General features: G+C 38.0%; 1 protein-coding gene across 7 annotated transcripts in view; it reads left to right on the top strand.

Annotated features, from left to right (window-relative positions):
• The window catches only part of METTL8 (methyltransferase 8, methylcytidine), a 139601-nt gene that overhangs the window by 46562 nt on the left and 77214 nt on the right, over positions 1–15825 (top strand). For all 7 annotated transcript variants that reach the window (XR_007478401.1, XR_007478402.1, XM_049712277.1 and 4 more), the window contains exon 4: positions 6767–6858. Coding sequence is in view for 5 of the 7 variants with exons in the window: in XM_049712277.1 (XP_049568234.1) it covers positions 6767–6858 (92 nt within the window). In the remaining 2 variants the exon portion in view is untranslated. The remainder of the gene's footprint in view (positions 1–6766; positions 6859–15825) is intronic.

Genomic DNA, 15825 nt, shown 5'->3' with positions numbered 1-15825 from the left:
GCATTGTGCGGGCTTCTCATTGCGGTGGCTTCTCTTGTTGCGGAGCACAGGCTCTAGGCGCGCAGGCTGCAGTAGTTGTGGCTCATGGGCTCTAGAGCGCAGGCTCAGTAGTTGTGGTGCACAGACTTAGTTGCTCCGTGGCATGTGGGATCTTCCCAGACCAGGGCTCAAACCCGTGCCCCCTGAATTGACAGGCAGATTCTTAACCACTGCGCCACCAGGGAAGCCCACACCTTATATTTTGAATTTTTTTTTTTACCTATGCATCATTTTATGACATCATGTATGGATAATTTGGAAAGTTTAGTTCCCTGTTTTATGTAGATTCAGATGACACATTTCATTATACGATATTCAAAAATCACATTTGTTAATACACCATTATTCCCATCAGGAAAAATCTCTTAAGTATTGGGAGCTATCAAACTCGTGGTGGGTGGAAACAACCTTTCCAAAATCCTAATTTTTGCTTGAAAGCACAAAATTTATCTTTGACAGCAAATACTTTTTCTTTTCTTAAAGTGATAGGCTGATTTTGTTTACTTTTAAGATGCCGAATACTCAAGTCTGAATAGCTATAGTTTGTCTACAGTTGCTCTTTCAAGTAAAAATAGCATTCCATGAGAAAAGCATATAATTTAGTTCACAATGCAAACAATCATACAAGTACTTTTCTACAAGTCATTCATCAGACTTCAGTGTGCAGCTTTTTGCATGCCTCCCATTTTGTCACATAAAATATTAAAAATATATTTACCGAAGAGTAATATATTATCCTCCTCCTTCACATGCTAAAAGTTTTGATTATCTGGTGGACATTATGGATGATATCTTATGTGGAATCTGGATTATGTTGTCTTCCTTTAAAGGTGTTGAGGTTTTTTTCCTGGCAAGTGGTTAAATTATTGCCAAATCTTCTTGGTCAAGTCAGATTTAATTTTAGGTTCTGTTCAGGTGAAATTATTTTGATATTTTTCTGAATCTAGCGTGATTCTTATTCCTATAGCGTGGCATTTCTGGGGTCTTAACTGAATGCCTGAAGTGTTCAGAGAGGTCTCTCCACTCTGGCTTAGCCAGAACTCCAGTATCTCCAAGCACTGCACTGCACTGCCTATGCAGACTTCCCTCCCCTTTGTCCAACCCCCTCTTGTTCAGTATTCTGCTGCACAAAGTCTCACCATCTCAGCAGCTCTGAACCTTGATTTCTGCCTTCTCAACTCACAAAACTACCACTCAGTGAGTCAGCCAGGCTCTGCTTGGGCTCTACCTCTGCACCACAGTCTAGAACATGTCCCAGACAGAAAGCCCAGGGTAAATGTGGGAGTTGACCTTTTGTGTTTCTCTTCTTTTAGGGATCACAGTCCTGTGCTGTCTGAAGTGTATGTAGTCCAGTGCCTAAAAGCAATCGCTTTATATACTATTTTATCCAGTTTTATTATTGTTTATAGCAGAAGGATAAGCCTATTTCTAGGTACTCTGTCATGGCGCAAATCACAAATCCTATACAGCAGTTTTACGCCATAATTATGAATATTTTGTAGCTATGTAGAAGAGTGTGTGTGTGTGTGTGTGTGTGTGTATCCACAAATACAGGAAGGGAACTTGAAAAAATAAGAACTGTTAATTGATTAGGATATTTAAACGAAAGGTAAGACTTTTTCCTCTTTAAATTTTTCTATTAATATAATTGTAACTATGTAATAAAATGACTTTGTTATGGAATTAAAGATTACTGAAATAGTTTTAAGGTGAAACTAATAAACTTTATTTCTTCCTTTTACCTAACAATATTTTATTTTTAATTCACTAGGCACCTAATACATTTGTTAAATTTGTCTTTAAATTTTCTTCTATAATGACACTTTTTCATACACAGTAAATGACCAAGACAGAAAAACATTTTATCTGCGTAGCTTACACTGGGTACATTGGTTTATATCTGATTGTTAAAAATTATAATAGGAAGTGACACCACATTCAGCAGTTTTCTATAAGTAGGAACCTCAGAAACATTAGTACCCAAGCTAAATGATTGGGGAGAGAGTGTGTGTGTTTTAACTTTTCAAAACCAAACCAAATGCATGATTATTTAGACTGTTATTGCCATCAACTTAAAGCTAAAGCAAGGAATCATCATTCAATTGCACTATACATATAGAAGGAATATGAAATCACACACACACGCACACATATGAACTGAAGTCATAGGACTCATGGCCACTCCAAAATTACGAATTAATTCTACTAGCCTTGGTGTGAAAATTTCTTTTTTTTTTTTCAACATCTTTATTGGAGTATAATTGCTTTACAATGGTGTGTTAGTTTCTGCTTTATAACAAAGTGAATCAGTTATACATATACATGTGTTCCCATATCTCTTCCCTCTTGCGTCTCCCTCCCTCCTACCCTCCCTATCCCACCCCTCTAGGTGGTCACAGAGCACCGAGTTGATCTCCCTGTGCTATGCGGCTGCTTCCCGCTAGCTATCTATTTTATGTTTGGTAGTGTATATATGTCCATGCCACTCTCTCACTTTGTCACAGCTTACCATTCCCCCTCCCCATATCCTCAAGTCCATTCTCTAGTAGGTCTGTGTCTTTATTACCGTCTTGCCCCTAGGTTCTTCATGACCTTTTTTTTTTTCTTAGATTCCATATATATGTGTTAGCATACGGTATTTGTTTTTCTCTTTCTGACTTACTTCACTCTGTATGACAGACTCTAGGTCCATCCACCTCACTACAAATAACTCAATTCCGTTTCTTTTTATGGCTGAGTAATATTCCATTGTATATATGTGCCACATCTTCTTTATCCATTCATCTGTCGATGGACACTTAGGTTGCTTCCATGTCCTGGCTATTGTAAATAGAGCTGCAATGAACATTTTGGTACATGACTCTTTTTGAATTATGGTTTTCTCAGGGTATATGCCCAGTAGTGGGATTGCTGTGTCGTATGGTAGTTCTATTTTTAGTTTTTTAAGGAACCTCCATACTGTTCTCCATAGTGGCTGTATCAGTTTACATTCCCACCAACAATGCAAGAGGATTCCCTTTCCTCCACACCCTCTCCAGCATTTATTGTTTCTAGATTTTTTGATGATGGCCATTCTGACTGGTGTGAGATGATATCTCATTGTAGTTTTGATTTGCATTTCTCTAATGATTAATGATGTTGAGCATTCTTTCATGTGTTTGTTGGCAATCTGTATATCTTCTTTGGAGAAATGTCTATTTAGGTCTTCTGCCCATTTTTGGATTGGGTTGTTTGTTTTTTTGATATTGAGCTGCATGAGCTGCTTGTAAATTTTGGAGATTAATCCTTTGTCAGTTGCTTCATTTGCAAATATTTTCTCCCATTCTGAGGGTTGTCTTTTGGTCTCATTTATGGTTTCCTTTGCTGTGCAAAAGCTTTTAAGTTTCATTAGGTCCCATTTGTTTATTTTTGTTTTTATTTCCATTTCTCTAGGAGGTGGGTCAAAAAGGATCTTGCTGTGATTTATGTCATAGAGTGTTCTTCCTATGTTTTCCTTTAAGAGTTTGATAGTGTCTGGCCTTACATTTAGGTCTTTAATCCATTTTGAGTTTATTTTTGTGTATGGTGTTAGAGAGTGTTCTAATTTCATACTTTTACATGTACCTGTCCAGTTTTACCAGCACCACTTATTGAAGAGTCTGTCTTTTCTCCAGTGTATATTCTTGCCTCCTTTATCAAAGATAAGGTGACCATATGTGCGTGGGTTTATCTCTGTACTTTCTATCCTGTTCCATTGATCTATATTTCTGTTTTTATGCTTGTACCATACTGTCTTGATTACTGTAGCTTTGTAGTATACTAAAAATCCTATCTTTTATTTTTAAGATTTCTTTTTCTCAAATTCCAGTTTTCAGGAAAAATATTCAGCATATTTTATATTTTCTTCTCAATTCTCTTTTTTTTTTTTTTGCGGTACGTGGGCCTCTCACTGTTGTGGCCTCTCCTGTTGCAGAGCACAGGCTCCAGACGCGCAGGCTCAGTGGCCATGGCTCACGGGCCCAGCTGCTCCACAGCATGTGGGATCTTCCCGGACCGGGGCATGAACCTGCGTCCCCTGCATCGGCAGGTGGACTCTCAACCACTGCACCACCAGGGAAGCCCTCAATTCTCTTTTTTTAAGAAAACATATATTCTTTTTTATTACAAAGATTGCTGGGTTTTCCCCCAAGAAGGATAGCATAAAGTTTTAATGACCATTGTTATATGTCTTAAACATGCAGTATAGTTTTTTTATAAATATGGTTTTTAAAAGGATTATCTCTAGTTGAAGCAGCTTTACAATATTAAGGAAATTTTAAGGCAGTTACTCTTTATTCCACTATTCTACTATAATTGTTTTTATTTCACCCAGTGTGTATATTATTTTATATAGTTGTGATTATAATACATATACAGTTTGGGGATCTGTTGTTTTAACCTCATGCTTTTTCATATATACTTTTCCATGTTGTTGCATAAACTTCATATCTATCATTTTAAATGTCTGTATAATATTCCTTTGAGTTACCATACTTTTTCTATTATCCTATAAGTGAGGTTGTTTCCAGTTTTATGCTATTATATTTGTTATTCCAGTAAATACTGTTGTACAGATACTTCTCTGTACAGAACTTCTCTGGGTTTTTTTTAGTGGCTTCGTTACAATAAATTCCCAGAGTATAATTTGCAAGTCAAACAGTATGAACCATTTTCTTCCTTCAGTAGTGGTGGTGGTGGTGGTGGTGGTGGTGGTGGTGGTGGTGGTGGTGGTGGTGGTGGTGGTTGTTAAAATACCTGATTATTTTCAGTTTGTTTGTTAGTTGTCTCTATACTTAAATTCTATTGTAATTGTATTTGTTACTTATAAACCTTAATGATTCTTATTGCTGTCTGTTGGGTTTGGATATACATGAATCAGACTCTTCTAATATAAGAACCTCCATAAAGCAGCTGGTCTGGAGGAAGTCCCCATAAATACAGTAGAAACATTTTATAGGTTTCTATGGGGATTCTGTAACTATATAGTGGAAAATCTGTTCTCTTGGGGCTAAGGGTATAATATCCCCCTCACCTAGCAGTTAAGAAAATGAAGCAACGTAAAAAACAGTATAAGGAAGTTAGAGCAATTTAAGAAATAACTAAATCTATTAAATACTCAGGAAGAAGCAAGTTAAACTAACAGTTTAAAACAAATGCGTACGGGTGAAAACCATATACGCTGTCATCTCAGAGCTTGATTTTTTTACAGGGAAACGGACTGTTCTATTTTCCTTATTATATTTTTTAGAAATTCATAGATGAGAAACTTGTCCCCAGCCTTAGTAATACTATTTTTTCAATAAGTGATTTATTGCCTTTAACGTCATAACTGTCATATAATAATATTCTCTATATATTTATAGGTACAGAATATAAAATGTAGTTACCAGCTCCAAGTTATATATGCGATTGCTCACATATATTAAAATAAGTCAAAGCAAAAATTTGTTCTGATCTCATTCATTAAAGCAAGTGATAAAGCTGTTTAGTGATTATTTGGGTTGTAAATGATTGGGTTTTATTTGAAATAACAGTGGTTAAATTTTCATCTGTGAAACTCTGATTTTTACATTATCATATACTTTTCCTGGGAACTTCAGTATACCAGTTTTGATCCTTCTTAAATGTAATTTCTCACCTTTCAGTGGTGTATTTATAGCCAGGTCACTGGAATATACCCTCTCATATCTGATTGCATAAACATGACTTAAAATAGTACTGAGCTTATCATCATTCCACCCAAAGCAACTCCTTATTCTGTCACTGTTGCCCCCACTTTCATCAGTACTCAGTTTTAATACCTTGGCATCATTCCTGACTCTCATTCTTCTGCCTTCAGTATCTAGTTAATCTCCAGATCATAACTATAGTTTTCTTTCATAGTGTCTCCCCCTCTACTCTGCCTTTCTGTTTCCCATTGCCACCACCTTAGTGCTGGACCTCATTACTCCTAGACTACTGCAACAGACTTGAATTTGGGGTATGTGATTTCTTTATTGTTAAGAAAGACGGTTTATTCCAGGAAACTACATCACCTACTTACAGTTTTACCTATTGCAAAAAAAGAAACATAGACTTTGTAAGAACAAAACAAAACAAAAATCACCTTTTTTCTATAAAGATGTTGCTTCTATTCCAAGAAAGATATTTTGGTGGCAGGAAATAATATTCTCTCATATGGAGTAAATTCTGAAACTGAAAATACTTATAGAAAGTGCCAGGTCTTAGAAAGACGACCTTCTTATATGCTATATCAAGTAGTCTGTCATTTAAACATAAATGAATCCATATACAGAAATTAAGGCAGCTAATAAGAATAGTGCAAAAGGAGTATGAGAAAACTATTAAAGAATTCCCTGTTCATAAATTAACAGAAAAGCAAATAAATTTAGCCTTAGAATGAAACACAGCAAACCATACCAGCACCCAGATAAACATGCACCATGGTGCTCCTGGGACACCACTTCAGCAGTTATCTCCAGAAGGTGGCTGGGGCTTGCAACACACCCAGAGTTAGAAGAACCGTAGGCGCTCCAGGGTTGCACCGGCGCTGTCACAAGGAACATCTGACACAACGTATTCATTTGCCTTGGCATTTGTTTGTGTCATTTGCCTTTGACTAACCTAGAATGAAAGAGATATCCCTTGTCACTCTTTTTCTGCCTTCTTCAATTATAAAGCATGTTTTATAATCTTCATTTTTTGAAAGGGATCACATGCAGTGGTCAAAAGAAGAAGAAGAAGCAGCCAGAAAAAAAGTAGAAGAAAACTCAGCTGTGCGAGTCCTTCTGGAAGAGCAAGGTAAAGCAACTACATGTTGTGTCTCCTGGAGCCTGGCTTTCCTGTGTGCCCTTCCACTGATTCAGTTCACACCTCAGTCTCTTTTCCTCCTAATTGTGCCACTACTTTAGAGAGTTCTTAGCTTCTACCTTTGCTAATCTACTTGTTCCTTTGGGAGAATTCCCAGTTATTCCAGTGTAGCGGAACCAAAGTTAAAGAAATAAATTATGTATTCACCCTATAAGTATAATCTCTTTCTATAGTCATATTATTGCTTTCTCTGGGAGATACATAAGGGTGGCATTTCAAACAGGATATGAGAACATAATTTAAATTTTTTCCTTTAGTTATGCATCTTTTAGTATGCTGTTGCGCACTTGACCTGCTAGGAATATTCAACAGATTCAAAACTTTGAGCGAAGAAGGTAGAGTCATATCAAAATGTTTCTGGTCTTTTATTGAACATAAAGTTTCAATAAGGATTTGAGGTACTTTTCTTGGAGGCCTTTGATATTTAGAGTTTAATTTAGGTAAGGCCTTGCCAACCTTAAAAATGGCTTCTAAAGTATTGGCCTATGCTACAATCACAAAACCAGAAAATAACAAGTGTGGGTGAAGATGCATAGAAATGAAGCCCTTATATGCCCTGTTAGAGTAATTATAAAATGGTACAACCTCTACTGAAAACAGTATGGAAGTTCCTCCAAAAATTAAAAATGGAACTACCATATCATCTAGCAGTCCCACCTCTGGATATATAGCCAGAAGAATTGAAAGGGTCTTGAAGAAATATTTTCACACCCGTTTTCATAGCAACACAATTCACCATAGCAAAAGGTAGAAGCAACCCAAATGTCCAACAGATAAATTGATAAACAAAATGTGGTCTCTTCATATGGAATATTATTCAGCCATAAAAAGAAATGGAATCCCTGTCACATGCTATCATCTGGATGAACCTTGAGGACATTATGTTAAATGAAATAAGCCAGTCACAAAAAGACAAATACTATATGATTCCACTTATATGAGGTACCTAAAGTAGTCAGATTCATAGAAACAGAAATTAGAATGGTGGTTAGCAAGGGCTTAGGGGAGGGGGTGAAACACAGAGTTGTTGTTTAATGGGTATAGGGTTCCAGATTTGCAGGATGAAAAAGTTCTGGACATCTGTTTCACAACAATGTAAATATACTTAACACTACCGGGCTCTTCACTTAAAAATGGTTAAGATGGTAAATGTTACGTGTTTTTTACCACAAATTTTTGTTTAAAAAGCACACTAAAAAAAATTTGGCCTCTGTCCTTCTCAATGCATAGCTGGGAACCGACAGGCAGTTGGCCCAACACTTACACTCTCTAGAGAGAATTTTCCTACCTTTTTTTTCTTAAATGATTTCTCCTTTAAAACAGGTTGATTTTTTTTTTCTTTAAAAAAAACAGAAACAGCTTATTGAAGTACCAGATACCCATAGAAATTAACACAATTCATAAATTTTCATAAAGTTTTCATAAAACTCAGTGAATTTTCCCAACACCCACTTTAAGAAACAGAATATTACCAGTAACCCAGAAACTTCCTCATGCCCTGTCCCAATTACTTTCCCAAACCCCTAAGCCTCTACAAACAGCAACCACTATTCTGGCTTCTAATACCATAGGTTAGTTTTGCCAGAACAACTTGGTTCTGGTCATCGTCATTTCTCAATCACTCATGTAGCACTGTCAGTGTACCTGTTAGATAGAATGAGAGGCAGTAAACTATGGCCAGGGGCCAAATCCAGCCCACTGCCTATTTTTATAAAGAAAGATATATTGGAACTCATTTGTTAACATTGTCCATGGCTGCTTTTGAGCTATATCTACAGAGTTGAGTAGTTGCAACAGGGACCTTATGTAGTCCACACAGACTACGTACCGTATGGCCCTTTACAGAAGAAGTTTGCCAACCCCTGAGATAGAATTTTGTTTCCAGATTGATCAGCTGTCCTGAAACTCCCCAGAGAAAGATGTTTGCATTCCTCTGTGCAAGCCAAGCGTAGTGAAAAGCACTAATCCCACTGGTAGTTAGCTATTGTTGTGACTTTAGTCTACACTTGAGGCTAAAGTTTGAAGCAAAGGTAGCTGTTGAAACTTAAGCTAATGAGACAGCCCTCATGAGCTGCCCTTTGCCAGTGAAGGGGGCAGTGTGGCCCTGTCTTATCCTCTGGCATCATTTGTTATCCCTCAGAGCTAGTTTTCCTTCCTTACTGTAAGCATGAATATGTCCTGGAGGATAGACAAGAAAGAAGAGCACCTGATCCACAGTAGAACCATTCTATTTTTATGAACTCCAGCCATGCAGTCCCAGAGTGGGATGTGGCCAGGGAGTGTTGGGGCTGGATTTGAGAGTGCATACCGGTGGCAGTTCTGCTCACAGATCAGCCCGTACTGCATTCCTTTGCAGGAACTCTGTCACACTGTTTCTGAGGAAGTATAATTTTGCTTCTTTGCCAGCAGCTGCACAGGCATATTTTCCACATTACTCAAGCTTCTGCTAGTGGCCACCTGGATGTGACAGACAGAGTCAAGCCTAAACAGAATTAAAAGATATCAGTCATCTTAATTCTTTTCCAGGAAGTTAAAAATTATCCACAGTATATTTCCTGAGAATACGAAAAACCAAGGATTTTTTTTTTTTCATGCTCTTTTGAGTATTTCTGTTTAGAACATAAATAGATGAGCAGTGCTGATAATGTTCCCTTAAAGGGCTCTGTACGTGGCTGCCTATTTTGGCCTATTTATGTTAACAATGAACTTGAGTGAAGCTAATGAGAAGGTTATTTTCAGGCCTTGGAAACCACAGTAAAGGAAAATGACAGTTCCCACAGAACCATAATGTGACTGAAATAGAAAGGTGGTGACTGGCCTTCCTCTATAGAAGCAGGAAAAGCAGACTGGAGAGGGCTGATGATACTGCTTTGAAGCATTTGGTTTGCTTATTAGCATGTGCAGTCTGTTTCTGAGCAAGTTTTCTGGCCGCCGTGGAGACACAAAAGAGTTCATTTTAAAATGACTCAAAGTGATCAAGGCTTCTGCTGGGTCCCCTCTGCGTCCTCCCTTCCTACCTCCCCCCACCCCCCCATAACATCACTCAGTGCAGTGGACTTCACACATGTCAGAGAACTGCTACAAGGAGAGGAACACACACATTGAGGGTGACCCTTACATCACACTTAAGCAAGGTTGCACAGAGCAGCAGTTGAGGGTGGCAAAGAAAGAAAACTTCTGTCCTGAGGAACTATATTGAGTGATGGGACATTACAGTGAGAGTAAATACCTACCCAGCCACCCAGTCCAGTCTCCACCAGGAATCATCGACCTGCTAGTCTGCAGCAGCCTAGGTGAGGCTTCTAATTGGATATCTAATGTCTCTGATGAATATGGGTCAAGGTGAATAGATCCGTTTAAAAGCTCTATTCCCAAACGTTGTGAAAACCCAAAGGAAGCTGTGACCCGGTTCTTCTCCCACTGCCCCTGTTAATCACCATCTCTTCTTATCCAGGAGGGTCCTAAGTCTTTGAAAGAGCCAGTTTTCTCCCGTCATAAAGTATTCCATTTGCAGAATAGTATACGGCATGAGCACTGTCTACTGATTTTATCTTACTTATTTTAATGCCACTGGGAGGAAATACTGGTTGTTCTCCCGTGCTGGCCAACTCTCTGGCAAGTTTCTTTTGGTCTCTGTGTGTCAGTCTCTCCTGTCACTCCCATTTCCCATTTGTCACCTATTGTCTCAGCCTTTGGTGAGAACTGAAGTCCGGAAACACCCCCACAATTCTGAAAATAAGAACTTATACATCACAAATAAGACAGTCTTTTGCTGTACAGTGGTTGACATATTCATTCCTGTGATTAAAATGTAAAGCATCCGGCCTCTCATTAGCATTATTTCTTTCGATTAGATGCCCAGATTAATGATTTTTTTTTTTTGCGGTACGCGGGCCTCTCACTGTTGTGGCCTCTCCTGTTGCGGAGCGCAGGCTCCGGACGCGCAGGCTCAGCGGCCATGGCTCACGGGCCCAGCCGCTCCGCGGCATGTGGGATCTTCCCGGACCGGGGCACGAACCTGTGTCCCCTGCATCGGCAGGCAGACTCTCAACCACTGCGCCACCAGGGAAGCCCAGATTAATGATTTTTAATTCCACATTTCCTTTTAGTAATTTTTTTTTTTTTTTTTTTTTTTTGTGGTACCGGGCCTCTCACCGCTGCGGCCCCTCCCGTCTCAGAGCACAGGCTCTGGACGTGCAGGCTCAGCGGCCATGGCTCACGGGCCCAGCCGCTCCGCGGCACGTGGGATCCTCCTGGACCGGGGCACGAACCCGTGTACCCTGCATTGGCAGGCAGACTCTCAACCACTGCACCACCAGGGAAGCCCTGGTAATTTATTTTAAATTTTATAATAGCTCAGATTTCTTTTTAAAGCAGGTTAATTCAGAGAAATGAGAAAGATACATTTGGCAGTTTTTGAGTTAACATGATTATAATTTCCTGAAAACATCTCTAGTGTGTTATATCTCAGCTGGTAATTTAGCAAATGTAATGGGTTTTTAAAAGTTAATAACAAATGCAGCTGCTATTTTTACTTTAAAATACCATTGTAAATAACTGTCTACCTAGGATGAGTTATCTATGTCGAGGAAAATAGTAAGAGAATTCCACTATACCTTCCTTTGTGAATACCTTACCACTTGAGAGTGTCCTATGTGAGAAAAAAAAATAGAGTAGCTAAAAGTTTTGTGTGCTGATAAATTTAGGATACTTGTTTGTAGGTCAGCTTTGGTTGTTAATTTCATACAGTGCTCTTAGAAGTATACTTTAAATTTCATAACTTTAAGAGTTTTCCTTTATTAGACAATTAACTTTAATCAGTGACATGTGGAAATTTCCAACTTCGAGAGCTCAGGTGTTCGTGTAATTGCTGTGCAAAAATAGCTTTAAATTGCCTTTTGTATAGGGAGGGTGGGAGGGAGGGAGACGCAAGAGGGAAGAGATATGGGAACATATGTGTATGTATAACTGATTCACTTTGTTATAAAGCAGAAACTAACACACCATTGTAAAGCAATTATACTCCAATAAAGATGTTAAAAAAATAAAATAAAATAAAAATAAATTGTCTTTTGTTACATTGCAACTTAGAATAAATTTTCATAATATATATTAATCATATCGTATATGTCAGACACATATAAATGGTTTAATTCAATTTCTTAGTTGTTATATTCAGTGTGATTCAGGGTGAATTCTGAATATTTAAGTATGGTTAGTGTGTCATAGTCCTTCCCCTCAGCAGTATTGAATTTAATAAATGAATAATTGAGAAGTTGCTTCATCTGGCTGTGGTTAAACAGATCACTACATCCCTTTTACGGCCGTTGGCAGAGAGCAATTAACTCTGAATTGGCAGCCTTGGAGAGTAAAGGGAAAATTTTCTCCTCCAAAAAAAATTGATCATTAATATACCTGTTTAGAAAATCAGTTGGACAAGATGAAGACAGGGCAGATTTCTCTACACTATATTCTTTTATCATTATTGGCCTGAACTTGAGTTGAGTGAACAGCAGGATTAAGCTAAATTTTTCACTCATGGTCAGAAAAGTTGCTCTTCCAATTCCCCTGTTATCACAGATACTCTTGCAGTTCAGGAAATTAAATTATATGCTGGAGGTGTTTCCTTGTCTCATAGCCATAATTATGAGTTTGACTGAGCTTCCGTGGGGTCTCAGAGGCTGTTATACATTACTGGGAACTGTGGAGTTGCCAGCATTGATTGAAGGTACTGCTAAAAGCACAACTTTAAAAAGCAAAAAAAAAAGTTCCAGCTCATTAGCCTTTATCCCAGACTATCCTGTTTTGTTTCTGTTTTGTTGCTGTCCCACAAACCCATCTATTCTCATAGAGCATTTTATGTTCCTGTTGCTCATCATAACCTCATCATACAACCTTGCATAGTTTATTTTTTATATAATTCAAATGGGGTTTAATTAAGTCTGTTTTTCTGATCTGTCTTTATGTAGGTTCACTCCAATCAGCATTATTTTTACTATTTGGTTATACTGATTATAAGTCATACTGAGGTTTTAATTTCAGCTTGATGCTTCATAATGAGAGGAAAGTACAAAATCAGAAAAACAGATTATTTTCAGAGATATTTTGGAGGGGGTTAATCTTGATTTTGTGTTAGGAAGGCAGTATAGTATAATGGTTAAGAGCATAAAGTCTGATAGAATTGGTTCAGGTCCTGGCTCTGCTGGGTGACTCTGGGCGAATTTTTTTATCCCCTCTGACCTTGAACTTCTTTGTCTGTAAATTGGAATAACATGTCTATCTGAGAGGTATTATTAGGATTAAATGGGAAAAAAATCCAAGTAACATTTGACATAGTGCCTGGCACAAAATAAACACTTAGTATGTACTATTGTGCTGCTGTTATTGGTACAATGATTTATGTGATGTTTGTTTTTTTCCTCCTAATTCCTGAGTGGGAAATACTTGAAAAAGGCTTGAAAGAGTATACATCAGCAGACCTTGACCATCATCTTTTAATAGTAATCAGATCCTTTTTAAAGATTGGATAAGCTAGGGTTGAATTTAGGTGCTTGATATATTTGGTACCTGCACCAGATTCTAGTCACCTCACTGCAAATTCATTTTCTTTATAAACTGTAGAAATTAAACAGTAGTACAGGCTCATATTTATGACAGCAATCTGATCCAAGATTTTGCAGTTTGTAGAACTGAATGTTTAATGTTCTCCATAAATTCATGGGATTTAATAGGAAAGTACATAGACTTTTCAGAGCTTAACCATAGAGATACTGTAATTCAGGGGTCCGGCCCGTGGCCTGTTAGGAACCAGGCCGCACAGCAGGAGGTGAGCAGCAGGTGAGTGAGTGAAGCTTCATCTGCCGCTCCCCATCGCTCCCCATCGCTCGCATTACCTCCTGAACCATCACCCCCCCACCCCCCACCTCCGTGGAAAAATTGTCTTCCACGAAACTGGTCCCTGGTGCCAAAAAGGTTGGGGGCCGCTGCTCTAATTCAACCCCTCATCAAATGAGGAAACTCTTTGGGCAAGTAGAATGAAGAATTCAACCAAGATTCTTTATCTTCATGTAAGATGTAGATAAAACTTTGCAAAAGAACGAACTACCTAATAATCGTTAAATTGTTACCAGCACTCCAAATTTCCATGTGATGGTTATAAATGAATATAAAATAAATTTTAGAGTTGCGGTCAGTGTACAGACCATTCTGTGTGAATATTTTCTCTTAATATTATTATCCTTTAAATTTTAATTGCTACATAAGTTTACTCTGTTTTGACATGCATGGTTTGCTTGGTCATTCCTATGTTGCTGGCTGTTTGAGTTATTTCCACTTTTTCTTATTATAAATAGCACTGCTATGAACATCTTTTCTTTCAAGTTACTCCACTGCTGTCTATCTCTTCCCCTGCCAATTAATTCCGAGGGGGATATTCCCACAAATTAATCACTTATATTACATTCTAGTTACTTATAGTTAGGTTCAAACTCACTTCACAAGTAACTTGGTATTGGAAACTCAAATGCTAGAGATTTGACTAAATATAGGTCTTCTTAGGTGGGTCACCTTTTATTAAGCAGAAAAATCTTTTACCAGCATAGAGTGAGTTACAAAGAGAGTTTTTAAGGTAAAAGGAAGAAGAGAAGGTGCGAGAAGACCCTGGGGAAATTTGACGGTTTCCTAATTCCTCCTGAGTCTGATTTTCGGAATGTTGTTTTGTTTTCTTACACAGTATATCAGGTACACTCCAATTTCTAAAAGTAGAGATAGAACTATTTTAAAGATATACAGCATTTTTAGATTAGTGATAAATAGGCTTCCTCCCATTAGTGCAGATGAGAGCATGTTTTGGACTTCAACATCACATAATTCTTTTGTTACAGAGATCTTTCATTTCTCAGACCTTAAATACAGATGGGAGTTTCTGTCTTTCTAGCAGTCCTGCTGCCAGATACAATTCAGCCGTGATGGGAAGGAAGTCTTGTGGCTAGATGGGTGGGGATCCATGGTACAAGGCCATAAAGATAAAAGTGGAAAGAAAAGAAAAAACATAAGGGCTTCAGGACAGGGTTCTGTAACAGAGACAAACCTGACTATAGGCAACTGCTTGTTCTGAGGGTAAGGGCTTCTTTAAAATTCTCAAAGAAATGTGTCTGTTGTTTTTAGTTTTAGTTTATTTTTGGAATAGATTATAATTTCACATGGATCAAAATTCAAATGAGAATTCTTCCTCAAACCCTGGTCCCCAGCCACTCAGTTCCACTCTTTAGAGGCAACCAGTACTACTAATTATGTGATTATCCTTCCAGAAGTATTCTGCCCATATAGCAGTAAATATGTGTATATACATACATGACTGTTTTCTGTGTATGTACACACATGTATTTTTTTCTTCTTTTGTTTCTAATAAATAGTTGCATCATATACTTATTGTTCTACATTTTGCTTTCTCACCTAACATTAAGTCTTGAAAATTATTCTATATTAATGGAAGGTTTTTTAAATTTTTTGAAGGCACTTTAGAAATGTCACGTGTCTACACTGGGCGAAAGTAGTTCCTAACCCAGGGATTAGGTCTGGTATGTAATAGTATCCAAGAAATGTTTCTTGAGTGAGTGATTGAGAAAGTGAGTGAATTAATGATTATACTAATTTAAGCTGCAGATAGAAAGAGGCAGAAAGCTAAGAATTGCCTGAAGGTCTGAGACTGTTGACCTAACCCTGATGCTGAGACCCAGGGTAATCGAAGGGATGACATCACAAAATGCATATCTCTTTTTAAATTGTATCAGAAATTCTCTTTAAGGCTTCATATTAGGAGATGTCAATAAGAAGAGGTGCCTCTGGAGGTGGGTGAAGAATGGAGTTACGGGATGGCCCCTAGACCCCAGGAGTCAG

The sequence above is a fragment of the Orcinus orca genome, chromosome 7 (genome assembly GCF_937001465.1).
Source record: "Orcinus orca chromosome 7, mOrcOrc1.1, whole genome shotgun sequence".
Classification (NCBI taxonomy): Eukaryota; Metazoa; Chordata; class Mammalia; order Artiodactyla; family Delphinidae; genus Orcinus; species Orcinus orca.
The sequence above is the reverse complement of the archived record's forward strand: the minus strand, read 5'-3'. Positions and strand labels throughout refer to the sequence as shown.